Here is a 25259-nt window from a genome sequence, read left to right as displayed (position 1 = left end):
ATTTACGGTAGCATGGCGCACAGGCACAGATTGGCTCCTCAACAAAATGTTCCAGGTGACGTACACTGATAGAAACTAGTTGCTTGCAAATAAATATTCTCAGAGGGGAATATTAGGTGGATTAAAATTAGTTTCCCGCAAGCATAACGTCTCGCGAGCTGCTGTGACCGGCTGATTAGCTTCTGTATTCATGTTACGTTTCCGCATGTGTAAAAAATGTCCAAAGGCTGTTAGCGAAAGTTAGCGAATACCCTGTCCGTTTTGTCAATTTTCATGCTGTCAATAATGGAGCATGTAAAGCCACCCCCCCCCCCCCCCCCCCGCCCTTTTTTTTTTAGATGAGCCTATGTGTTTGCGGAACAGTTGCCGCTTTCGCAAATCTCACCAGACGCCCAGTTTCCATATGCGGTTGCGGGAACTTTGAAAGTGCTTGCCGCAGTTACCTTCAACTTCCAGAAGTGACGTGAAGCTGTCAAAGCCTGCCTTGTTCTTCACTATACACGTGAAGTTCCCCGCGCTCGCGGCGCTGACGGGCGAAATAGTCAACAGCGACACTTCGGAGTGCGAGTTGATTTTGACGTTTGGCAAGGAGGAGGCGTCGTGGCCGTTTCTTAGCCAGGAAAACGTCATGGGGCGATCTCCAGCTTCTACGAGGCACGATGTTCTGATGGTCTCTCCCGGCTTGGCGGTCTTCCGGAAGTGAAACGGCTGTATCCTTGGCGGCACTACAGAAAACGCACCGTTGTCAACAATGCTGCCAGGAGGCTCCGCCGACATTCGCACGGCTCGCGGCTTACCTTTCTCGGAACCTTTCACGGAAGCACATATCCCAAGAATTATAAGGAGGAAGGCGAACATTGCGAATCTTGCACTTGGGGAACTGGCTGACTCATGGGAAGATATCCTACGGCTTATTTTAGCGCCAGTTTCGCTAGCGGCTAGAACTTTTGCCCGTACATTGGTGCGCCATATTTGTTTGTGGCAGGCTAGCAGCAAAGTGCCAAAGTCGGGCTCAATCGCGTCTCTATCGGACAAGGCGCGCCACGCCGTGTTAGCCTTTTGAACCACCTACTTTGAGGATGTCAGCACAATTTTTCGCCTAATTCAAACTTGCTAGGACCTGCGTAAACGTGAAATTCTGCCGAAGACACGTTGGGCACAAAATGTTTCAAATTCTTCGTTCCATGCTTTCCATACGGTCGTCCTGCCAGTAATGTGTGGGGTCATTTTTCGCTGGAACTGTACGCGAGCGCCCCGTACCTAATAACACTCTAGGTCCCGACTCCCATACAAGCTCTAACGCAGACCTTTGTGTTATTTCTCAGAAAAATACGTTCATGCAGTTTCTCCTGTTGGAGTGATCGGTCAGCAGTCAGTTTTGTATTTCGCGTTTTTTTTGTTTCCGTGAGAACAAGCTGTCTAATCTGCGAGAAGCAATATTTAGGCTTGGGCAATGTCAGCAATCCCAATTGTATAGTTCCTTTCGTTCACGGTAAGGTATTTGAAATGCGCGCCTGTTCTAATCCAGTTGAAGGGAGTCGAACGCCACTGATGCGAGATTTGTTCTCGCTAGTTCTGTGAGCGGTAGTGGAACATCTGTTAATGTTCACCGCATCTTTTGCTTTACGGTGCGAAGTTGCTGTGAGCCCCCACCAGAGCTGCTGGATTTACTGCCTGGGTTCGCTCGTTGCTCACTATTCCACACGCATTTCGTTAATTTAGGCGCTACCTACCTCTCATTTTGAAGAAATGTCTTACAACCTTTTTCAATGTTCAACGCTTGAAACCTCAGCACGCAGTTTCTTTTGAGCATGGCACGTTTTGTGAGTAATGGTTAAGACAGCACTAGGAAACCCTCGTTATAACGAAGCTCCCGGCAGAGGAAACCGACTTCGTTATAAGTGGTACTTCGTTAAAACGGGAAGGAGTTTCTCTCCACGAGCGGCAGTTTTGGCCGTGAAAAACTTCGAATAAAACGATTTTGTTATAGCGGGTGCCTACGGTGTATAGAACACTACCCGCGCTGCATTTTGCGACAGAGGCTTGCTTGCTTGATTGATTGATTGTTGGATTTAACGCACCGACGCTACAGAGGCGATGAGGCGCGCCATAGTGAAGTGGAGGGCTGCGGAATAATTTTGACCACCTGGGTATCTTGAAAGTTTACGACAGAGGCATTCAATTATCAGGCTCTAGCAGTGTAGTCACCAGGAAACAAATAGCATGCATGTTCTAATGTTCAGCACTGTTTTTCCGGTTCTTGGCATGCGGTGATAACTGGTATATTTCTCACCTTCGACGTCTAAGTATGCCGTGAAGCTATCGAAGCCGGCCTTGTTTTTCACGATGCACGTAAAGTTCCCGGCACTTCCAGCTAGCACTGGACTGACGTTGAGTATGGAGAAATCAGCCTGCGTGTTGACGTGAACGTTCTTGGTCAGAGAGGCGTCCACGCCGTTCCTGAGCCATGAGAAAGTCATCGGAGAGTCACCGGCTTCCACAAGACAGGTTGTCCTCGCATTTTCACCGGGCTTTATGGTCTTGCGAAAGTGAAACGCTATGATTTTGGGAGGCACTGGAAAGAAAAAAAGAAGGCATATTTGATAGCGAAAGGCCCAAACTCAAACCAAAAAGCATCGAACACTCGAGTAAAGTGCGCTGTGTGGAAGCCACGGGAATTAAATCCTACCTTTGTTGCTGGTCGCGGCGGTTGTAGGTGGCGGGAAGACTCCAAAAAGCAGCGACGGTAAGGCATAGGCCGATGCAACGAAAGCCAGATGCATTTTCAACTTCAGCCTGAGTCCCTGGAGAACTGCTTGCTGTACGGGATAAGAGGGACGTGTGTTTGGCGTACCCCAGTCAACGAAAAAAGAACGGAGGCGTACGCGCCGCGGCAGTGGCCGAAGCAGGTTGCTTCTGTTGGTGCGACCACGGACATACTGCGCCACACCGTGTCGTAGTTCGGTTCTAAGCAGCTCAACGATTTGCCGTTTCTGAAAATGATGGTTCGGTTGAGACAGTCTGGCTAGTTGTTGATGCACCGAAAAGTAGAGTGTACACCGTATAAAAGGAAATATTTCCTTCTTTTGTGGGCTATCTTTGATCTACAAGTGGAGTTTGTCGACAAGTGTAGGGCGTTTCACAAGGCAGGGGGAGGGTCGCTGTGGCTCAGCGTACGCGTAGTGGTCGGGCCTTACCGCGCACTTTGACTGCGAACTCGTGCAAGATGGGCTTTCCTATTCCGTTATCGGCGCTGCACTTGAAGGCTCCGTTGTGAGAGACTTGAGCGGACGTCAGGACGAGGCTCCCATTGGGATGCGCTAGTGCCTGTCTCCCATCGCTCAGCAGAGGAATCCATTCTTTAGAATTTTCTGCGAATGCATTGCAAACAAGAAAAAAAGAACAAGTAGTGCACTTGCGGGTTGTTTTTGGACGACACCCACTTGATTTGAATGGTAACATACCTTGCTTAAACAACCAGCCAATCTTGGGCGAGGGAGATCCAGTGGCTCTACAAGACAGGGTAAGCGTCTGCCCCTGGACTACATCCACGTTTCCGGGAACATACTTCCAGGCTGGCGGGGCTGCCAAAAAAGAAAAAAAAAATGTAAGTTAGTGCTTTCACAGTGCGTTACTGGTCTGCTTACCTTCGACTTCGAGGTACGCAGAGTGGCTGTCGAATCCAGCTTTGTTTTTCACGATGCAGGTATAATTACCCCCGTTCAGAGCTTCCACGGGTTCAATGATCAGCGCCGAATAATCTCTCTTCTTTTCTTCACGCACATTCTTTACGTTTCCCACGGACACACCGTCTTTTAGCCAGGAAAAAGTAAACGGCTGCGTGCCTTCCGCAGCTGTGCACATGACTGATGCCCTCCCGAGAACTTTAAGCCGGTTCGGAAAGCTGAAAGGTTGTATCTTGGGTGCATCTGGAAGGAGTTCAGATGGTACGGTATGCGTTCTCGTAATGCTCTGGCGTACATGGAGGGTATGAACTAGAACATGACTTACCAAGAAGAAGCGCTTGTGGGGAGAACGCCGCAGCGAGCAGACAAGCGAACTTCCACGTCGTCCCAAGACGAATGGAGGACTTCCGATTCAACATGTTTGACCGACGTAGACGCTCAGCGTAGCATGGGGCGCCGAACGTTGTGTCACAACATCGTCGCCACGAGAATACGGTCAGGAGTCCCGGGAGAAACAAGTGTAGTGTGCCGGGCGATGGCGGAAGCTAGTGCATAGCCGCTACTTGGCTATACGCGGACAGCAGTACAAGCACCACATGGACACCGGGCGCCACATACCGTCGCTTTAGAGAAGCCTGCTTACAACGTTTAAAAGCGCGCTGTGCAGAGTGCGGTCGCTGGCCTGTTCATTTGGCATTACTAATAACAACCGTACCTGTACATCCGTCTTCGCCTGATTAGGTTGTTTTATTGTTAATAGAATGCGGGCCTAAATGACGGAAGAGTTTGGAACCCTTCAGTCTATTAATGAAATGCGGCTTAAATACGTGAGAGTTTGGCACCCTTCGGCCCGGAAGCTGTAAATTTTGCTATTTTACTAATTTTGCCAAAGCAGTTACTTAGTCTAGCGTTACGTGCGCAGATCTGAATTGTGCTGTTACTGCTTACCGTAAACGGAAAGTAGAAAGACGTGGTGTATGTCTGGCCCGACGCCATTCGAAGCTGTGCACTGGTACCTCCCCGTCTCGTTGCTTGTCACCCTAGGGATGTCCAGGCGCTCGCCTTCGGGCCTCAGCTTCGTCCATGTCTGTGACACCTCTGCGAGTCACCGAGCTGTAATAAGTTTTCTGTGCTTGCGTAATTTCTGCTTTGTTTCTCCCTTCCTGAAATCCATATCGGCACAATGAAAGGTTAGCTTATTGTATGTACAAAAATTGCACAGGAAACATTGCGATGCATTGTGTCACGCCGTTAGTATTAATCGGCAACAGTAATAACAAAGTGTGTACAAATGACTGCTGATTGCATTTGTGATGGGCTTACTTTCAAACCTTTCCCATCGCACACTTGGTGATGGGGACCCCGTCGCACGGCACCGAAGCTTAGCTTCACTCTCGAAGGCGATTTTTTGATCTTCGACGGTCTCCACCCATTTGGGCGACGCTATGGAAGTAAAGAAAAAAATGACGCCGCGTTTGAATGTAGCTACAAAAATACAACGTTCAATCCGTATATAAAAGTGGTTATCCTCTCTAATTTTATCATGATTATAATCTCTATCATTCCTTTCTTCAGTCCACATTACCGACATGGAAGGTCTCTAGCTGACGTAAACAGGAAATAACAATCTTCGAAATCGTACTCGGACTTAAGTTCGCAGTACTTGCCTTCAACATCCAGAAACGTCGTGTACGAATCCATCCCGGCTCTGTTTTTGACCACGCAAGTGTAGTTGCCCCCACTGTTTACGTCGACAGGTTCGAAGAACAGCATCGAGTATCCTTGTTCGTGTCTGAATCGAACGTTTCCAGTCTCCGCGAGCTCTTTGCCGTCTTTCATCCAGATGAATTTCATGGGAGACGTGCCGGAGGTAACCATACACGTCACGGATGTTTTCTCACCGTTCCGCCACCGTTTCAGGAAAGAAAACGGGTTGACCCTTGGAGGCTCTGCGTCAAACACAATCTACAGTGAGCGTACTTCTATTACTAATCCGCACGTAATCCCCGCTATCAGACCTAATTTTTGTGCGGTTACTTACTGCTTTAAAGTACAACGCGTAGCAAGATCCAAACTTACCCATAATTTGAGCGGCAACGGCCAACTGTAGTAGCCCGGTCAGGAAGAAGATTCCGTTAAATTCCATCCTTTCCGCAGTCTTTTATGTGTGCAAAAGCAGCATAACTCGGTGTTTCCTATTGAACCATCGCGACTGATACATCCCTGCAAGCTTATACCCTGGCATAATGGGAGGGCGGTTTGACCGCTTGGCGTTGGCTGTTTCGCGTCGTCGTACTCTCTGGACGTATGGCGCCACGTATCGTCGGAAAGACCAGTCTCTTCATCGGTTTCTGATTTTGAGTAGTTGTGAGCGCGAGATGGGTTAAGCTACCTTTAAAAACTGACTGAAACACATGAACTTTATTAAGAGTGCAAAGATGAACCACAAGAACGGACGGAGTAAGGAAGACAGCGCTGTCAAAAAATTTGAGATTTACGGTCCTAACCATCGGTAAAAATGTAGACGTGGTCCACAACATGAGGGAATTCGAAGTGCACACTTAACTTTCCTGCTCATTTGTTTCTCTTTCAAATTTATTCCTGCTATTGTTGGATAGGCTTCCGCTTCAGGACAATAAACTTTCAATTTGTTGGCCATCGCCATGTCGGTGCTTTGTATTAGTCCTTTTGATGAAGTCCATTCCGTCAGATCAACTCGCGCAAACGTCAGCTCTATAATTACAGAAGAACTATGAAAAAACGATTGTTACTAGAAGAGATATTGGTGCTCAGACGGACACTTGCCGGTTTCTTATCGGGTCTCGAGGCGATACTGCTTTGCTTGATAATTGACAGAAACGAGGTGTGGTAATTTTTTTTTTCGTGATGTGTTTGGATTTTTTGGGACTGTAACATCTCGGCAGCTAGAATTCATCAAAATCCGTACCGATTCAGGCTATCAAGCACATTTCGAGTATTGGAGACTGTTGTGTCAAACACTATTGCACCTCTCCTTCGAGTTTCTTAGTAAATTTTCTGTTAGCCCGTAGGCTATTATTCGCAAACTTTGCCGCTAACTTTCGTATAGTAAAATCGTTTTTTTATTCAACTAGAGAGCTAGCATCGCTGTGGGACATCGTAAAATAAGCAACAGCTGCTGTGGTCTGAAGTCTAAAAAGAATGAATGCTTTCGATGCGTTCGAAGAAAGTATTTTGGCGTGACAAGTTCCGGTGAGCGAAAAAATAGGCGGCCTCTCCAAAAACATTGCGATTGTACATGTTAGTAGCACATGTTCGTTGACACCGGCTCAGTTTAGTCAACAATACCAGCTACCGCATGTCACGCAGCTATAATGTCCTGATACGCAGGTGTACATGTTTTTTTTTTGTTGTTGTTGAAAGACCTGATGATTTTGAACTCCCAACGTAGTATTTTATACTAATAAAAGTGGGACTGCCGATGCTTTTTCTAAAGACCACTAGAAAAGACTTTCATCCTTACTTTTCGTATTCACCAAATCAACTTTGCCTGCTTGAAAGACGTTGTTCCAGAGGAGCTCCGCCGAAACTACTCAAACTTGACCCTATATTCTGGGCTTTTTTACTCGTGCAAGGCCAGCCCTCTTACCAACTACCTGGAACACGGGTTTCAGTCCGCCATTGTCGGTTCGTACGCTTCGTTTGGGGCGCTAGATTATAATTTACCCGACTCTACCGCGGTGTGGGACTGTATTGATTTTTTCTCGTTCGCGAACCACCCTGATGTCCTGGCGGCCGGCGCTTGCACAATTTCGACGTGTAAATTAGCTTTATCGCGTCCACGAATGTTTCGTTTTCCGCGTTTTATGATGGCAGTATCAATTTAAGTCTGCCGCCAATAGCGAATAGCGTGAGTAAATTTAGACATTGTCAGATAAGTTATGTTTGGTATACGAGTGAAGTTTTAAGTGTGGTCTGGAGTTATTAGATTTTTTCATGTAAACGTCTGTGCCGTGGCTTACGCAACGCTATCTTGCGAACTAGAAAATGGTCGCTAGCCTTAACTGTGTGCGTCGTTATTTGATGGTGGTTTTTTTGTTCGATCATAGGCCGCGGCCGGGCGGCTTGCTAGCTCCAGTTTGGGCGTGGTCGTAACAGCCCTGACGGTGGCTCCACCAGTCACTCACTAGCATCAACTGTTTTGTCCGCAGTGGCGCTCGTGTCCAGGCGGAAAATTCGAACGCTGTTATGGAACGATTGGGAGCTCTCGCGTGTAGAGGAACTCATTTTTGCTGCATAATAAAGTGGCGTTCCTGACGAATTATGGAGGAAAGATCGTGGTACAAAGTTGAGTCCATTATTTCCAATTAAAATTAAACCTGTGGATGCAAGTTTACCAAAGGGGTGGTGAATGTAAAAAAAATGGTTTTCCCAAGCGTCGAATACATTTTATTTTGCATCAGAATTGAAGGCGGCATATCAAACATGTAAAAACTACTTTGGCTTGCTTTCGGTGTAACAATGTGGATGCTTACCATTGTCAGTTAATGCTGACGTGAAAGAAATCCGTCTACTCGGAAATTAATATGAAAGCGTGTCTCTAGGTTTTTGGAGATAGTTAAAGCACAAAGGCATATCTTTTCCCTTCCCATTCCGCTTCGAGTCCCCGTCTCGGCCACCTAAGTGTAGTTCGCATTATTAGTAAGATTCGTTGTAAACCAAATTACATTACTTATGCAAGTGAACGAAAGCCGAAGTCGAACGACTTATTTTCCCGACTTTTATTTTTCTTACCTTTCTCCCACGCTGTACGCTAGTCAACGCCTGTCCTTTTGTGAGTTTCTCTGCCGACCGCGTTGTTGGGCTTTGACGCGGCCGTTGTTTGGAGCTGTGTGGCGTGACGTGAATGGAGAAAGAAATCAGGCTTCCTGTTTTGAGGACAACCAGAACTGCGTTGTTTTTTTTTATTTTCATTATTTACAAAATTCACAAGGTGTGTAATGTGGTTGTTACAAAAGAAGGGTACTGACAAAGTTGGGACGTGCACGCGGCACGATTCGCCGCTGCCGCGAGACCAACACTCATGTGACCACTGCTTCCCCGCACATCACATGCACGACGAGAGAACAACAATTGACGACGCACGGGTATACATTCAAAGGAAGCAAATAAAAATGTACACTGTACAGGAAATCAGCGGAACCCGATCACCACCACGGGACACTTTTGCAGCCAAACGGACTCGCCATTGTCCTTACGTATTTTGTGGCGAAGCGGTGAAATTATTTGACTTGTTATGTAGCCTTCTGAATCCGTTCATGAAACATGTCTTGCTTTAAACGTTGCTGACCCGGTAGATAGTCGCTCCAACGGTGTGTAAATGATGTCAAGATGAAGGCCGTGGGGATATACTTTAAAGAAGAAATACTCTGAAATTGGAAAATTATACAAACGCGATGTATCAGACTCACTCTCAGCCAATCTCCATCGCATTTTATCGCGACACGATTGGAGAAATGAACGTAGATTGAACGTGAAGTTGCGAACTTTTATGCCGAGTTTAAGCAGGAAGCAAAACCGTCCGTGTCTACGAGATTTCGGCGCACGTTAAAGATCCCCAGGTGGTCAAAATTAATCCGGAGCCCTCCACTACGGCGTGCCTCATCGCCTGCGTTGCGTCGGCGCGTTAAAACCGTACAATCAATCAGTGCCGAGTTTAATGTAGCTGAAAATTTTATCTGATTTGTTTCTTTAGCCTGATGGCTTTACTAAATGATATGCTTGTGAGCGACAAATATAATGACAAGGCTATTTTTTAAAAGGCTACACGTTTTTACGTAATCTGGAAAGTCGGCGGACAGCAAGTTTGTTTAGATAGCAATGTTTGTGACCATAGAGTTGAAAAATTTCGTCCCATCTACGGAATCCACTTGGTGCATAGGCTGTCCCGTGGTGTAGCCGGGAAGCCCAATAAATTACGCGCCTAATTAAAAACATCACGCCCCTGTATAGCACGTGCAGAGTGACAGCAACGATTATGGTACGTGTATTTATATAAGTAAACCTAGTATTTACAGGAAAGGGCGTAAGAAAGAAAGTGCACAAATACTTCACAATGGTTGCTCTTCACTCAGAACTGCTTCTGTTCAAGCTTAAAAAAACTGATTGCACACGATGACATAAGTATAGTCGAAAACGCGTCCGTACGTTTGAAAACAGCGATAGGAAATTGTTTTTCTCTTTAGAAAGAAGATGATTGACGCGTGGAACGTCTGCTAATCGGGCATTCAGAAGTTTGCAGGCTGGGAAACAGCAGCTCAAGAGCTGCTGAAAACGTATCCTCACCAATTCTAACTTCAATCTCCTCCTGAACTGCCACTGTAGATTCTGCAGTGCGTCGCTAGTACCGTTTTAGTTGAGCCCTAAGAAACACCCAAAGTCATTGCGATTTTGTCAAAAAAATTCAGCCTCGATCCACCTGTGCTGCACTCACTGTGAAATCCTGGCGTTGGAAGCGTTTGCGTCATACTCTGAACCACGCTCATTGTTTTATCCTTTCTTGAGCAGAACGAAGTTGATGCAGTAAGTCTAACACAAATAAAGCGGGTGTAGTGTAAGATGCATTAGAGGGATCGCGATCGTCGTTCAAAGGGTGGAAGAGAATAATCAACGCGGTTGTAAGCGGTAAAAAGTCGAGGGCAATCAATGAACAACACTTTTTCACGAGAACACTGTAACACACCTACTGTTTGTATGGCACGACGCGCGCAAAACGTTCAGTCAACCCTGTAACGATTACTGCTACCGTCTACACCACGCATACCAGTGCTGCCTAGAGCTGTTTGGCCATTGACAATACCCTATGCTAACCGCGGCGCTGCATGCGTTGCGCGGTTGCTTGGCTGCCGTAGCGAGTCGCCACCTTGAAACTGAGTCGCATACGACGGTACACGCTCGGACTCGTCGGTATTTGGACGAACGCTTCGCGCCCCAACGTCGTCGCCTTTTCCCGGTTGTCTCTTCGCGTGTTTGAAGAATGAAACTACATGTCAACAATGCCCGGATGAACGCGCAGGAACCGTCTACGTTTGAAACACAGGGGCAAAAGGGCCCCTTAAACACAGAGATCGAACATGCACAATATTATTGTAGTAAGCAGATGGAAAGTGCTGGCCGCTGCTAATCACGCCATAAACCGCCGATTGCATGAAGTTCACATGCAACTTCTTCGTAAGCCGTGATAAGGGACAACTCGCTGTAGCGCCAGCCAGCGACCGCTATTCTCTAAAGACGCTAAGAATTGTCGAACGAACGTGACCGTTTACTTTCGAATTCAAAGTCTCAAGGCTAGGAAACTGAGAAATGATTTCTTTGGACTAACAACATAAATACATATATACAGTGCAAGCATATCACTTCGAACGAGCGTGAGTGACAACCTTACGTATATTTTCACGCACCATTCTCAAGGGGCTTGAGCAAAACTAGCGCGAGGCATAGGAAAGAAGAAAAAAAAAATCGTCCTGCGAAGTGCTCTCTGTTCATTCACATGTATGGGGCAAAACTATCCTTAATAAGGAACGCTCGTATCCTCAGTGACAATTTGGTTGTATTTAGAATCACATGCAGCAGATGTCGCTGACGCGGTTGTGAATTAATGGCTCGTCCTACACAGAACATACACAATTGTCCACCAAGCCCGCGTTTATCCATATTTCAGCTTACTCCTTGTTTCTCCACGCAATCGCTTTCGTCATTTCAGATGTGGGAACAGATCGTTTTAGCGGCTGGTACTAAGCCACATCGTTTGGGGCGATTCCTGCCAGTGCCGTTACGTTTCTACGTGGCGGTGCTGAACCGGGAAGTTAACGAATGTGCTCAACGCATCGCCAGCTACATTGGCAGGTGTTTCGAGCTCGAATGACATGGCACGCCACATTTTGCCTGTGCTTCCACGAAACGCATCTAAAATTTTGGCACTTATAGTTCACGGTAATGCTCTGAGAACTTACAACTGCTTTTCAAATAAAGAAAGTCATAAACCGATCTTGGTGGAGTTTAAATCAACGCTAGCCTGGATTAAAACTTGCGCCAGCTCAAACGTAAGCAGCCCATATTTCGCGATGGGTCGATAACGTCAATGCGCTTTCCTGTAGAGAGCACCGCACGGGGGCTGCCCGCGCTCACAGTAGGCGCTAGGACAGCGGGGACTAGGAACAGGGGGAGTCTTGGGTGGTGTGCTTTGTGGTTGTAGTGGTGATGGTGAGAAGGCGAGGGCGACGATGGTGGACGATGTGCCACTGCCGCCACCGAGCGAGCTTCGCGTGGCTGTGCTGCGGTTCACGCGGCGTGCCATCACTGCGCGCTCTCGTACATGTGGTCCTTCTTGATGGACATGCACGCCTTGGAGCCGATGGGCAGCGTCGGTAGCTCCCGGTTCTGCGAACAAGAGGAGGGAATTAACGGGCGAACACGTAGGCAAGGTCAGTGTCGACGTATAAATTCAGTTCTAAGCACGGCAGAGTCTAGAATATCCGCGTGTAATGTTGAAGTCTCTAAACTAAAAATGTGGTTGATCCTTCTTGCATAGGAATCGGTAAAACACGAAAGAGAAATGTGCCTTCACAGGAGCATTCGAATGTTTATTGTGCATCGATATGAACTTGCACATGGTTATTTATATTTCGTCGGTATGTCACCGTTAGACGCACCAGCATTAGACACTGGATTGCACGCCCCGGAGCATTGCGTAAATCCGATTGAAACCCCGGGCGCTCGCAAACCGTGCGAACGAAACCGAACGGGTTGTCAGCGAATCGTTTGGTGAAGTCACGGTCCGCTACAGCGAAAGGAGCATGATTTGCGGGCGAGGCAGCAGTCTTGTGGGTGTGCTTGACGAGTGACGTCCTGCTGGAACGCTGCGGCGGCGTTCCACAAGCTGAGCGGCGTTTCACATAGGCGGCGGGCGGATAAGCACAGCAGCTTCCGCTGCTATACGCTGCCCTATCGAGCCGCCAACTATGGGCGCGCATTCGCGTCATGACGCACTACTTCGCTTCACCTCTCATATTCGCCAGCACCATTTGAATGAAGATGTTAGAGGGAAGGACATAGAGCGCGTTCGTACAATTCTCCGCGCATGATTTCATGGCTTAGTTGGCAGAGCGTTGTACACCTTCCGTTGCGGCCAGACTGATCCTGGGCTGGAATCTTAGCGCCGCCGCTCCAGTGGAACTTTTTCTGTTTTCTGGTGATGTCAGTTCCGGGATAGATATGACGTCGGTAAGGTTTGTGTACCCCGGTATAAAACACTTTCGTGTTAAAAGAAAGGCGCTGTTCTTTCTGCTAACAATCCCCGAGGCCCATTAAGCAGCCGCGCCCTCTGGCCCCCTTCTGTTTCTGCGGAGGAACATGTAGTGACTGTGCTTTGCTATGCCGGTCTATGCTAACGGGAAGAGGCCCTCTAACACGTGTCTGTTCGTTCCGTTAAAGGTACACTGAGGTGATTTGTAAACATTGCGGGATTACTCGCGCAAATTGTAGTCTGGAGTCTCTAGGCCATGTTTCGACCACTTTTGCTGCGTTTACGCGACTTTATTCAGTAGAAGAATCAATTCGAAAATGCTGTCCCTCCTCTATGCACCCTCCTTGCCGATTTCCCGCATGCGACGTTTCGTATGACGCTCAATCGAGCTGGCTTGGCTTGACTGCGCTACTGCACGGCTAGCCGACCCTCCGACAGAATCAGTCGGTCCAGCGTTTTGTCGGCCGGCTGCCGCCGGGTCGTCGCAAATTCGTTCGCTCTGTTGAAGCTAAGCCACGACACGATTTGCTTCTGGAAGAATGTGCTTTTAGTTTGCTAGTTTGTGGACTGTATCAAGCTTTCAGTTCAAGAAAGTCCACACAAGGGTAGATGCGACCGTTCACTGACTGGTACGCTACTATAAAAAGTATAAGGCGGGAGAAGAGTCAGCGGAATTAATATAGGTACTGAGGAATTAAAATCAACCGAAACTTTTATTTACAGCGTAAAACCGAGGTGCGGGAAGCACTTTTTGCGCTGGGTGAACTAGGACAGCGGACAACGGCACGACCACACATTTGCGATCGCTTTTCTACCTAAGGAATGCAGTTGCTAGACATGAGATATTTGTGGGAATTTGGGACCGCTTACTAATGAAGCGTTATTCAAGAAATAGTCATCTAAGCTGCTTGGAATGCTAAAACTAAATAAAAATATATTCTTTATATTTCCTTTCCGGACAGCACTGGTTTATATATGGCCGAGTGGTCTGGACCCTTAGGTGCACTATTTTGCTATTCGCAAGTTCGAATCCCCGATAGCGTTTATATATTTTTTGAAGTTGATCTATTTGTTTTTGGGTAGTGTTTTCTATACTGAATCCATTTTGTGCTGTAACGTTCATTGCTCCACGAGCAAGTTCGCGGAATGCGTGCAGACTGACACTGACGCGCTAGCGAGTTCTCGTTGTCGTAATGTTGCCATAAGCACCGACTGCATGCGGGCACACTGCCGAATCAACAGACAATTGGCCTGGTGAGACCACGCCTCTTACGATACAGGCATGAGCCAGGCAAGCTCCAAAGTTGGGGGCAAAGCGCATCGCATTTGAGCGTCTCCGGTGACGCGGAGGGCGTTCATCCACTGCGTACCCATCGGCTAGTGATCGTATCGATTGGAAGCCGTGCTGGCAGGCTTATCTGACGCATTTTGCAGCCGGCAACATGGCCGAAGCGTGGTACACCGAGTACTGAGGTATCGAGAATGCCGAGCCAGCGATAACGTTGGATGCCAAGCATATTGTTTCACAGAACCAAAACCGAAACTGGTTTGAATTCTAATCTTGGACATTGTGGAATAAGCATCGCATCTCGTATGCGCGTCACTGATGTTAGTTGTTGCGGCTGCCGCAAATGTCGCATGACCTGGTTTATTCTTTCAGACTTTACAAATAAATACTGCTCTATCGACCGGATAAACGATGAAAAGTGTGTTCAGATGAATAGTCTATGTGATGCAAAAAAAAAAAACACACACAAGTTTGGCAAATTCACTTCAGTGTCGCTTTAAGGAAATGGGCGACGAGTTGGGGAGGCAGAAAACTTGGTGGAGGGATCAAATAAGGAAAATTAGGAGGCCGAGAATGGAATCGGATGAGGCAGAATGGGAAAGGTCGAAAGTCTTTGGAGGAGCTTTTCATCCTGGCGTGGACACAAATAGACTGATGAAAGTGGCGACTACGATGAAGTCCAGAAGGATGATATCGTCCTTTCGATGGCATGTTAGGCTCACTTAACTTTTCTATCAAAGTGTAGCTCAAATTCCTGCCGCATATTTCTGAAAAGGAAGTGAGCATTCCTTGCATACGACACCCCTTTGCACATCTTCGTTTGTTATTGACCTCCGCTTATTCGACCCGGCTAATGGTACGCACCTGTGCTAGGAAGGTCTTCATCTCCTGGTTGACGTTGTGCCTGGCCATCTTGGCCTCGAGCTCCTCGGTCATGGGGAGCGTGGCACATGGCGCCGGGTACAGGGCGCACGGGTGGTCGGCTGGTAGCGGGGGCGGCTGCACCTCGACGTAGCGCTGCGAGAGGCCCGTGTACTCGCCCGCCGCCTGCTGGGCTTTCTCCGCGTGGCGTGCCGTCGTCGACGTCACTGCGCACGCGCACAAGGACTGTGAGCACGACGGGCAGTTTGGGAATGAGAAATACATTCGGTCACCTTCTCAATTGAGATGCGAAGACTCAGGAAACATCACAGCTGGTGGTCTTCACTAGCTTTAACTTGGCTTTTGTTAGGTCTGCCCATCTTATCGGTAGATTGGATACAGATGCCGCCGAGCGCACGCCGTCTCTCTCAACTAGAAAAACACCTGCACGTCAGAGCCAGTCTCCGACGCGCGCCTCCCCACCCGAAAATGTGCGCCGCAACGCGCACTTCCCCTACCCGCTCGTCGTCTCGTTGCCCCCCTCGCCACTTCCCCTCACACTTCTTTGCCTAGCATTTTCCTTCTCTCCACTTTGCTGCGCCGAGTTGTGAGCGACGCCCGTCACGGCTGGAACTCACGCAGTTAAAAAACTTTGCTAGTACTTTCTCTGAAGGAGTAATCGATTGTATAAAAATCTGAACTTAACTGTATGACTGAGTATAGCAAATAAGCAAGGGCACAGGTATTCCTAGCATGGTGGATGGAGGTTTGGTTTATCGTTCTTTGCCGATCACGCGCCTGGGTATGTGGAATCGGTGCGGAACAGCGTTGTTTTTTTTTTTTGCACCAGATGACTGATAGCAGGTTTGTCTTGTTGAATGTAGATGACCCTTAAAATTTGTCTAGCAACAGATTGGCGTAATCGTTCGTGGCCAATCCGAGCCCTATTAACTCTCACGGGCCTCGGGCTACTTTTTTTTTTACCCTTGATTACTCTCCAGACTCACCTAGCAGCGGTTCTGGTTTCGGTTGCAGGAAATTTTGCGAACCATGATAAATTATTGTTCCGCCTCCTGGACTTAATAACGGCATAATATTTGCGTATAAAACGCAGAAAGAAATTATGATTGGAAGTTCGTAGCTCGTGGGACCTCATTCCAGCGCCCATTAGTAGCGAGTGTACGTTATATTTTATCTATGTATAATAGTTTCTACATACCAACGCACACACAATTGGGTATACAATGGATGCTGGATACAAATATTTTATGTCTGAAAAAAACTCGCAAGCCCTTGCAGCCTGGTTGTGGGAAGGCTGTGGATTCTTGAAGTTAATTTCTGCCCTCCCGTATAAACAAAATGACGTCTTGGGAGCCCCCGTATGGACGAAATGACGTATGTGGAGCTGGATCGCGATCTCACACTTACGAGGATGCAGCTGCACACGTTAGACAAGCATTCGACTGGTAGCTGGTAATGCTTACAACATTACAAAATATTCTAGCGCTGTTCGTGAGAGCCTTGATCGCTGATGAAATGGGCCTCAATAACACGAAGTGTGAGCAATGATATACTGCAACAAATGTGAGTGGTATTCCCCCTCACATCTCTTGGAGACTTCGGTGCCTGCAGTACGTATCTGTCGACCTCCAGCGCTCTCAAGCGATCAGTACATTTGGACACTCTAGAGGGATGAATTTGGGACACATTCTTTTAAGGGCGAAGCACTTTAGGACCTCGCTTTGTCCGCGGCTTGGCGTCCGTGTACACAGTGTTTCGCATGCGCGAGTAGCATAGGATTGGATTGAATTGAAATGTATTAAATTTAATTGTATCGGATTGGATTGGATTGGAATTGTGTATACGTTACGCACGCGTTGTCACTCATTTACATGCGCGAGTGGGCAATTCCACGGGTGATTTACGGTAAGAACGATCAGTGCTTCACCCACTCGTCATGATTCACTTCGTAGAGATGCGTGAACTTTTTTTTGCTGTACGGCCGGTGTGATGTTGAGTGTTCGTGCTTACACCTGTACACCGTGAAGTGCCCTTACTCTGCGGCTGTCCGGTGGCGGCGAACTGCTTGCTCCGGCGGTCCATGGTTCCGGGGGGAGGCTGCATGGGCGGCTGCGGGGGCCTGCGCTTGATGCGCTGCAGGCACACGCAGGTCACGATGACCACCAGCACGATGGTGACCAGGCTCGCCAGCACGGGAATCATGATGAACAGGTTCAAGTACAGCGGAGTGCTCGCGTCCCCGAAGATCGGAGACTGCATCACGCGGCCTGCGTCGTTGAGAGCACCCAAAGACGGACACGCGGTTCATGAATGCTGGGTTGGGTTTCTCGTATGCGTGCATTGCTCACGAACATTTTATGTGCACGTTTTAAGAACTTTAGCGAAGAGCGACCGAGGCGTGCGTTTTAAGTGCTCTGGAACTTGGCTCTTTGCATCCTGGTGTACCAACATCTTGGCTGCTGTTCTATAAAGCCTGGAGTGAAACTGAGGAGGGTCGCCCGCAAGCGATCTGTGCGCGTGTCTAAAGCGTCAAGCCTGTGCGCATGCTACGAAGCAAGAGCGAAAGAACCCGCGAGAACGAGCGACAGATAGTACAGCGCATGCGCCGATACGGAGGAGAACGAACGGTGGTACAGCGGAGAAGAAAGGCACGCGCCGCGACTGCGCATTAGGGAAGCGCGGTGGCGCTGTAACGTGTGGCTCGGCGCATTGGGGGGTTGTGAGCAGACTAAAACCATGAAAAGGTGTTAAGACAGGGCATCATAAAAAAGGGGGATTGGGGGGGGGGGGGGGTTGGATGGTAATGCTTGGGCTGGAGATATCCAGAAGCAAGCGTAGACACAGACACGTGCTCGTCCTATGAATCTGCCGGGTGAACCCTCCCTGATCTTGTTTCTGTGATGGCAATGGCAGTAGTTGGTTATTTATGTAGAGACGATTAACGGAAAGACCCACTTGTGAGATCTCATCGGTCTGCCACGGATTCCGTAGGGACACGGAGATTTTGTTTTTTAGATGCGGAGTACCTTAGGACCGCGCATGGTCCGTCTGCGTCCAAGCGCATAGCATTTACAATCGCAAAAAATTACACAGGTACCGGCAGGATTCGAGCCTGTGTCTGGTAGAGCAGACAAAGTTAGTGTCAGTCGTCTAACCCATTGGGCTGCGACCGTGAGTTAGTACCCGATAGTCAAACGGCTTACTCCCTCGCCTGTAACGGTGCGGAGTACCTTAGGACCTGCCAATGTCCGCCCGCGTCCATCCGTGCGGACACAAGCATCAAGCGATAATCAAGCGAAATTCGATTTTAGCCGTGAGTTGCAGCTTCATTTAGGGAGTAATCAAGGTGCAACTCACGGCTCCAATCGAATGATGGTCGGGGCACAAATCGGATGTCACTCGCGGCGCAACTTGGATGTAATTTCGAGCCCCCGTACTCCGCACCCTCGCCATCATCCACGGATTGGAGACGCTGCCATTTTTTGTTTAAAGTAAACATTGGGCTTTCTGTAGCCATCCTGCTATTTGTTCAGCGACGGAGCTATCCCCTTTGATTACAATTTAGAAATTAAGAAAGAACCTACTTTTTAGCTTTTGAAAATCCGTTTTGTGACTCAAGTGAACATCTTGAGCTGTGAGGTTCACGCCGCTGCCATGAAACCTACCGTGAAAGCTGCGCACCGACGATTGTCAGGTTTATTGTCTGCGCATGCGCACGTTTGGTTAGGTTCTGTCATAGGCTTCTTTTACTTTCTGTGGCATTGCGCTTTCGTAGTTAGTGACGCCCCAAAAAACCGTAGCGCGAAATTAGTTGAGCGATGGTATAGTGTTTACCATGATGCTGTTTTATGAACAAATAAAATGCTTTTCTCACAGATGGCAGTATACTTGTACGGCAGACATATTTTTTTCGTGATTCGGTGCAATTATTATTTGTTTTCATACAGTGTGGATTGAGCAAATGCCAGAAACCAATCAAGTGGAATAAAAAAAGAGCGTTTCCTTTTACTGTTGTTTCTGCTATAGGCGGAAATGAGCTGCAAGAATCGCCGTGAAATCAAAAATGAGGATTCCATTATGTGTGCATTTTTTGATTAATTTGTGCCGTTAGCTGTGGCCATGTATAAAACAGGTAGCTGCTGTGTAGAGCAGTGTACGGAATGCTGACTTGCAAAATGCGAGCGCCGACTTCCGTTCCCATCGGAGGCATCGCGCCTTATGTATAGCAACCTGATGCTTCTGACGAAAAAAAAAAAAAAAAGCAGTGCGGAGAATGCCCCACTGACAGAAAGCGACAATTTTTCTTGCTTTTGCCTCGCATTCCTCGGGACTCGAAAGCATGACAGTCTATTTTGGCGGCGCGACATACAATCTGTAAAAATAAGTTCTTAACCTTCGCTTTCTTTTTTTACCTTTTCTGGCTAACTCTAAGCCACAAGACAGCTACAGCCTAGAGATAAGAGGCCAGGCATGCCGTGCGCGGGGAACCGTGAAGTGGAGGATCCTTTGACCTCGGCCTTTCGACGTGAGGAGATTGCTGGCGTCCTCTTTCACGTATATGTTTCTTTCCGATTCAGGGTTTGTTTTTATACTTCACTTCCTTCCCATCGCTCACGCGTGTCGGGTAGACGTTTTACGAGGCCCAAAGGGGTGTCATCGGTGAAGGTGCGGCGGGCGACGAGCTCGTGTTGCGGATTGAGCAGTGTCGTTTTCGTGTGTGACGGGGCTAGCGCTGCTTGGTAATGACGGAGAACTTATGCACACCTGTTTTTCACGTTAGATACTGCGTTAAACAAATATGGTTACCACACAGTGCGAAGGAAAAAGTAAAATGAAGTGCAGCGTGTTTCTAATCCTTATACTTATTCGTGGAAGGAAGGGAAACGTGAGCCTGCAGAGCCTTCGTTCTCGTGGAACTTAGTGGAGTTGTACAAGAAATGTAAAGTTCTCTAAAGGGGATCACTGGAAGATAAACCGCAAAAAGAAATAAAGAATCATGAGCCATTACACTCTGTAAGACAGTGGATGTCCAGCGACAACGAGGTAACAGAATTTTGAACAAAGATACGCCCTCTGGGCGACGGTAGATTCGCTTGTACTAATCGGTGTCGAACTACCACGGCGCTTATTTTCTGATGAGACGCTTTAATAGCACTCAAGAAAGGTGAATGTGCACCGCCTGTTCGCGACGTTCTAGTTGTCACAAATACTTTAATTGCCACAAGGTGCCCAGTGAGAACATTTCGTAACCATAGGTGTGGCTATAAAACTCATATCTATGTAACTAAGAATTAACTACATTACATGTATAACTAAAATAAATGCTTCGGAGTACGTAGGACAGAAAACGGCACGAGGCGAATGCGGCGAACTCTTGTGACCTGTCATATGGAACGGGTCGTGAGAAAATGTCCAGTTTATCCCACTCGGGACGAAAGAACGTACTGCTGGTAGAGATTTTCAGATACTTTTGACAAACCAGTTTAGATGTGTAACAATCTATAAGCAAACATATCAAGGTGTTTTCGTTAGCAGAGTACTGCCGCGATTATAACTCGCCTTTTTATAGCGGCAGCTGCGTATGGGAGACCAGTAGGTAGTTTCGAGAACTTCATTTAAAGGTTGTTTACTGCAAGCTTATTCATTTCTAGGGAAAGCCAACTTCAGTGAAGGACATGGTTGCGTTTCAGCTGCATATGGGAGACTATCCAGGTTGACCGGAGAACTCCCTGTAAAGAATGGTTTACTGCAAGCGTACTCATGTTGAGGAAAAGCCAACTTTAGTTTATGACGCGGTAGTAATACAACTGCATATGGGAGACTACCAGGCTGATTCGAGAACGCCCTGTAAAGAGTGGTTTACTGCAAGCGTATTCGTTGGGAGGGAAAGCCAACTTCAGTGAATGACACGGTAGTGTTACAGCTGCACATGGGAAACTGACAAGTTGATTTGAAAACTCCCTGTAAAGGATGGTTTACTGCAAGCGTATTCGTTGAAAGGAAAAGCCAACTTCAGTGAATGACACTACCGCTTTAGCTGCATATTGAAGACTATCAGGTTGATCCGAGAACTTCGTGTAAAGCTTGGTTTGCTGCAAGCGTATGCGTTCTGAGAGAAAGCCAACTTCAGTTATTAGGACATGGTAGCGTTGCAGCTGTGCGATAAAAGCTACCGGGTAGATACGATAATTTCACGTAAAGGATGGTTTACTGCAAGCGTATTTATTATGAGGGAAAGCCAACTTCAGAGTTGAGGTTATGGTTTACTTCCAGCATTAACAAAACGCTTACTTCCAGGGTTTACCATTATTCCAAAATTAGCAGTATTTATCACAAGAACCCCTGGTGTTGTTTATGCAAACAACGCTACGGCGCACCTTTCCTGTGAATCATCGAGCATGTTGAATGGAATTTCTGTAACAGCATTTCAGCCGAAAAGCACGGCTCTGTGCCAGAAAATGCACATTAGACGCAAAGGCCTGTAATTGTGGGCGTCGGAATTCGCGATTGTGGACTCCATGAACAGCTCCAATTCGCATCGCTCGTTAAGCATTGGTTGCTTTGCCTCTCTGTTGTTTTATTACTCTCCCTACAATTCATCTGCGCGCAAGTCTGAACCGTGGTAGAAATGGGACGCGTTCCTTCCCGTTTATTCTGTAATATGTGGCGAGCTACACCACTCGGAGACTGAGCTGTGCGAGAAAGCTAACCTCGAGGCGTTTTTGGGGACGTAACGGCATGGAAACACCTATAAAACGGCGTAGTTAAGCGAGGAACCGAAGGGTCTGTGTATACGCATCGTACTGGTGGTGTAAGAATTATGTATTTGTTTAGTGTTCGGGGATATTTAGGCGTGTTGTTCTGTTGCTGTCTTATTAGCATATTGTGTCCGTCCATGTAGCAATGTAACAGATTGACACGGCAGCACGGGATGTTTTAGGGGTGAAGCCCCTTTGGGGCTCGGGCTGTCGTTGTTTAATGTAGTCGTCGTAATCGTCGTCTCATGTAGTCACGGTACTAAAACACCGGGACATTCGTTTGCACCTCGCGCTAGGAACTTCAAAGACGCGATATTTTTACAGCAAATCTGTATACTTCTGTCGCCCAACGGTTTCACCTCCGTTTCGAAAACGCCAATGCGCCAAGAATAAACTTATACACTGCATGCTTCGCCAATCCCCAAGTTTGACGGCAGTGGAGATGGCTCGGGATTTGATGCTTCGTGGCGTGTCAGGTAGGACGATTATATGTTTTAAGCTTCGGGATGGGCAATTAGGCCATTGATTAGCCATGGATCTCACGTAGAAAACAGCCTAGCTGAAACTCGGATAAAAATATGGAATTGGGCCTGCCATTGGGTAGGGAGGACTGACAGAACGTGAAGCACCCGATTAATAAAACGTCCACGAGAGATGGAATAAAAATTAAACTCGATAGAGGGACGAAATAAGAAAATTATGGCGCAGAAAATGGGTTGGAGTGCAGCAGGATCGACCTGTTGGAAGTTATGGCAGATGCGTTCGTCATGCGGTGGACATAAACACGTTAATAATGGTGGTCGTGATGATTCGCGTGTTCTTTACTGGCGATGTCAGCGTAAGTGATCCGCTTCCCAAATGCTACGCTAGGAGCTAAGGATTCCGTGTCGCCCGTGAGCGATAAGCCGCTAAGCCGCTTCTTACCGGTCTTGTGCGTCCTGACGGTGATTATCTCGCTGGGATCTCCGGTGCCGTACTCGTTGTTGGCGCTCACGTACAGCTGGTAGAGGACCCCGGACTCGAGGTTGGACACGGTGTGGGAGGACGTCCTCGAGTCCACGTTCACCTCCTTCCAGTCCTGGTTGCTCTCCTCGGGCCGGTAGTGGAGCACGTAGCCTGCGGGTCGCGTAGTCAAATTTTGTGGCACGCCTGGATTTGATGCGGGTGCACGCTTGTAAGCGTATGCTTCGTGACTACGTTTCGGTACTGAAACTGTATTTACGGCCAGGTTTAGCGCACAAGACTCAATACGGAGCTCTCCTTTCATGTCATCACGGCAAAAGAAATTTTAGGGCGCAGGTGCGTTCGAAGGCGCAGTGCTCATTTCACTGTTGCGATTGGGGCTTACTTTGAAAATTGTAATGGAATTTTGTGCGAGATAGATTAAACAATGTTTTTATCGAGTAAGCAAATGTGTTTGATGTCACTGCAGCTATTTCGTTATTTTGGAGCCAGCTACCACTTTATTGTTAGCAAAGAGCTGTTAATAACAGCCGTTAGTTTATTAATAACGGGAAATCTACTGCACTTTATTATTATATATGTGAAAAACAAACTCACTATTTTTTTCTTCCTTCTTTCCTCTTTACTGTTGTGTTATTCCAGAATGCCTTTCGGGGAATGCCTCTCGAGTAAGGAGGCACGCTAGCAACATGAAGGCTTCTTTAAGCTCCGTATGTTCTGGGGAAATCATCAAAAGATCCAAGAGACCCGTCGCAGAGGCTCAGTGGATAAGGCGTTGCGATGCTGAGCACAAGGCCGCGGGTTCGATTCCCGGCCGTGGAGGCCGCTTTTGTGATAAAGCAAAAACGCCCGTGTGTACGAGATTTCGGCGCACGTTAAAGATCCCCAGGTGGTCAAAATTAATTCGGAGCCCTCCACTACGGCGCGCCTCATCGCCTGCGTTGCGTCGGCGTGTTAAACCCTTCAATCAATCAAAAGATCCGAGAGCTTCATACGCGCAGCACTTGCAGCGTTCTAGGATATTTTCTTTAACTACGAGATGCAATCAATGAGCGCATGCTGGCAGCGGAAAGGACGTTTTTTTTTAACTTCTGCAGGTTTCGGCGCGAACATCGACACGGACAGATGGTGAGTGAGGTTGTGCTTGCACGGCGCATTCGGCGTATTCATTATGTATACCATTGCGCGGCGCACATAGCAGGCGCTGTGTTTTAAGGAGTTCCTGCAAGTTTGCCGGGAAGTATCACTGCCACGAACGTTTCGTATTGACCCCGCCAATTTTGCTGGTCGCACGAGTGAGCGTGCTGGCGGTTCCGTTTGCAAAAGAGTCAGGAAGGTCGCTTGCTCGGTCTCTTCTCAGAGAAAGCCAAGTCTCCGAAGGGAGGAAACAGTGTCGCTACTTGTCTTGGCGTCGGAATAGTTGCATCAAACTTCCGTGCCGGAAATAAAGGGCTTGCCTTTGATTAAGCGTGTACTGTCGTCTCTAGCTCGCGCCTATTCACTTGCGGTCCTTCTCATAGAGAGATGAGCGGCGTTCATTTACCTCGCACCCCGCTGGGGAACTGCTGGTGCCAGGTGACAGTGATGGAGGAATGCGTGGTGCCGGAGACGAACACTTTCGGAGGCGGCGGCAGATCTGAAGCAAACAGGAGAAACGCGCGTAAGAAAGCGGCTTTCTACGAATGGAGTGCGCGTAGAAACCTGTTTCAGTTGACCCGCCATAGAGACTCCACCTGCCGTCTTGGGGAAAAAGTATTGCTTTTAACCCTCCCGCTTCGTTGCCAGTGGACTGAAACAGCGTCTCGGTTTCCTTCGCGTACAGTGCTAGCGTTCAGCTTTCGTTTCATAAGCAGTTGATTGTTGTTATCCAGTTGTAATTATGGACGAAATCGCAAAAATGTGCCCCAATATACCCTCGCCGCAACGTAAATTTGTAATTAGATTAAACCGCAGCAGAATCAACAGCTCTTAGCAGATGTATCTCGCCTAAGTACAGTTTTAGGAGGGTGCCCGCGGAAATGGTAAAATAGAGGAGTTTTAACTGCCATTGTGGAAACGTTTTTTACGAGCTCAATTTCGCTGTTAAAGTAACTTAAAAAGTGGGAGAGAGTGTGGAAGATCGCGCTCACCTCCGTCGAGCGTCTTGACGTGCAGTTCGTGCGAGGCTATTCCCGACCCGGCGGCGTTGTAGGCCTTGGCGATGACCGCGTACTCCGTGCCCCGCTGTAGTCCCGTGAGGAAGAACTCGTGGCTGGCGTTGGGGCGGAACTCGCTGGTGCGGTACGAGTACGGCTGGCCCGACGACGTGGGCTTGTAGCCGATGTAGTAGCCCAGCAGCTCGCCGTTCCACTCGTCCGGCGGAGGAGGCTGCGACGGAGGGAAGTTGTGAGCATTGCAAG

General features: G+C 48.0%; 3 protein-coding genes and 1 long non-coding RNA gene across 4 annotated transcripts in view; 1 reads left to right on the top strand and 3 right to left on the bottom strand.

Annotated features, from left to right (window-relative positions):
* The window catches only part of LOC144153093 (cell adhesion molecule Dscam1-like), a 53211-nt gene extending 49638 nt beyond the window's left edge, over positions 1 to 3573 (bottom strand). Inside the window, exons 1-2 of the mRNA XM_077684751.1 lie at positions 3465 to 3573; positions 3198 to 3371 (exon numbers count right to left, since the gene is read on the bottom strand). The gene's annotated coding sequence lies outside the window, so the exon portion shown is untranslated. The remainder of the gene's footprint in view (positions 1 to 3197; positions 3372 to 3464) is intronic.
* LOC144153101 (uncharacterized) overlaps positions 1 to 25259 on the top strand; it is a 201635-nt gene that overhangs the window by 99758 nt on the left and 76618 nt on the right. The window lies entirely within an intron of this gene.
* Positions 382 to 5387, bottom strand: LOC144152347 (neural cell adhesion molecule 1-like). The gene is made up of 4 exons (XM_077683612.1): positions 5354 to 5387; positions 3465 to 3584; positions 2294 to 2575; positions 382 to 725 (listed from the first exon to the last, which is right to left on the bottom strand). Exons 1-4 carry the CDS (start codon positions 5385 to 5387, stop codon positions 382 to 384), a joined length of 780 nt encoding a protein of 259 aa, XP_077539738.1.
* LOC144153099 (cell adhesion molecule Dscam1-like) overlaps positions 11885 to 25259 on the bottom strand; it is a 45588-nt gene continuing 32213 nt past the window's right edge. The window contains exons 10-15 of the mRNA XM_077684761.1: positions 24990 to 25227; positions 24404 to 24496; positions 22822 to 23013; positions 17176 to 17406; positions 15122 to 15345; positions 11885 to 12104 (exon numbers count right to left, since the gene is read on the bottom strand). Coding sequence (XP_077540887.1) covers positions 12021 to 12104; positions 15122 to 15345; positions 17176 to 17406; positions 22822 to 23013; positions 24404 to 24496; positions 24990 to 25227 — 1062 coding nt within the window. The 3' untranslated portion in view covers positions 11885 to 12020. The remainder of the gene's footprint in view (positions 12105 to 15121; positions 15346 to 17175; positions 17407 to 22821; positions 23014 to 24403; positions 24497 to 24989; positions 25228 to 25259) is intronic.

This window comes from Haemaphysalis longicornis, unplaced genomic scaffold (genome assembly GCF_048455015.1).
Source record: "Haemaphysalis longicornis isolate Haplotype H1 unplaced genomic scaffold, Haemaphysalis longicornis Haplotype H1 scaffold_9, whole genome shotgun sequence".
Taxonomy (NCBI): domain Eukaryota; kingdom Metazoa; phylum Arthropoda; class Arachnida; order Ixodida; family Ixodidae; genus Haemaphysalis; species Haemaphysalis longicornis.
Note: the sequence above shows the minus strand (reverse complement) of the source record. Positions and strands in the feature narration are given on the sequence as shown.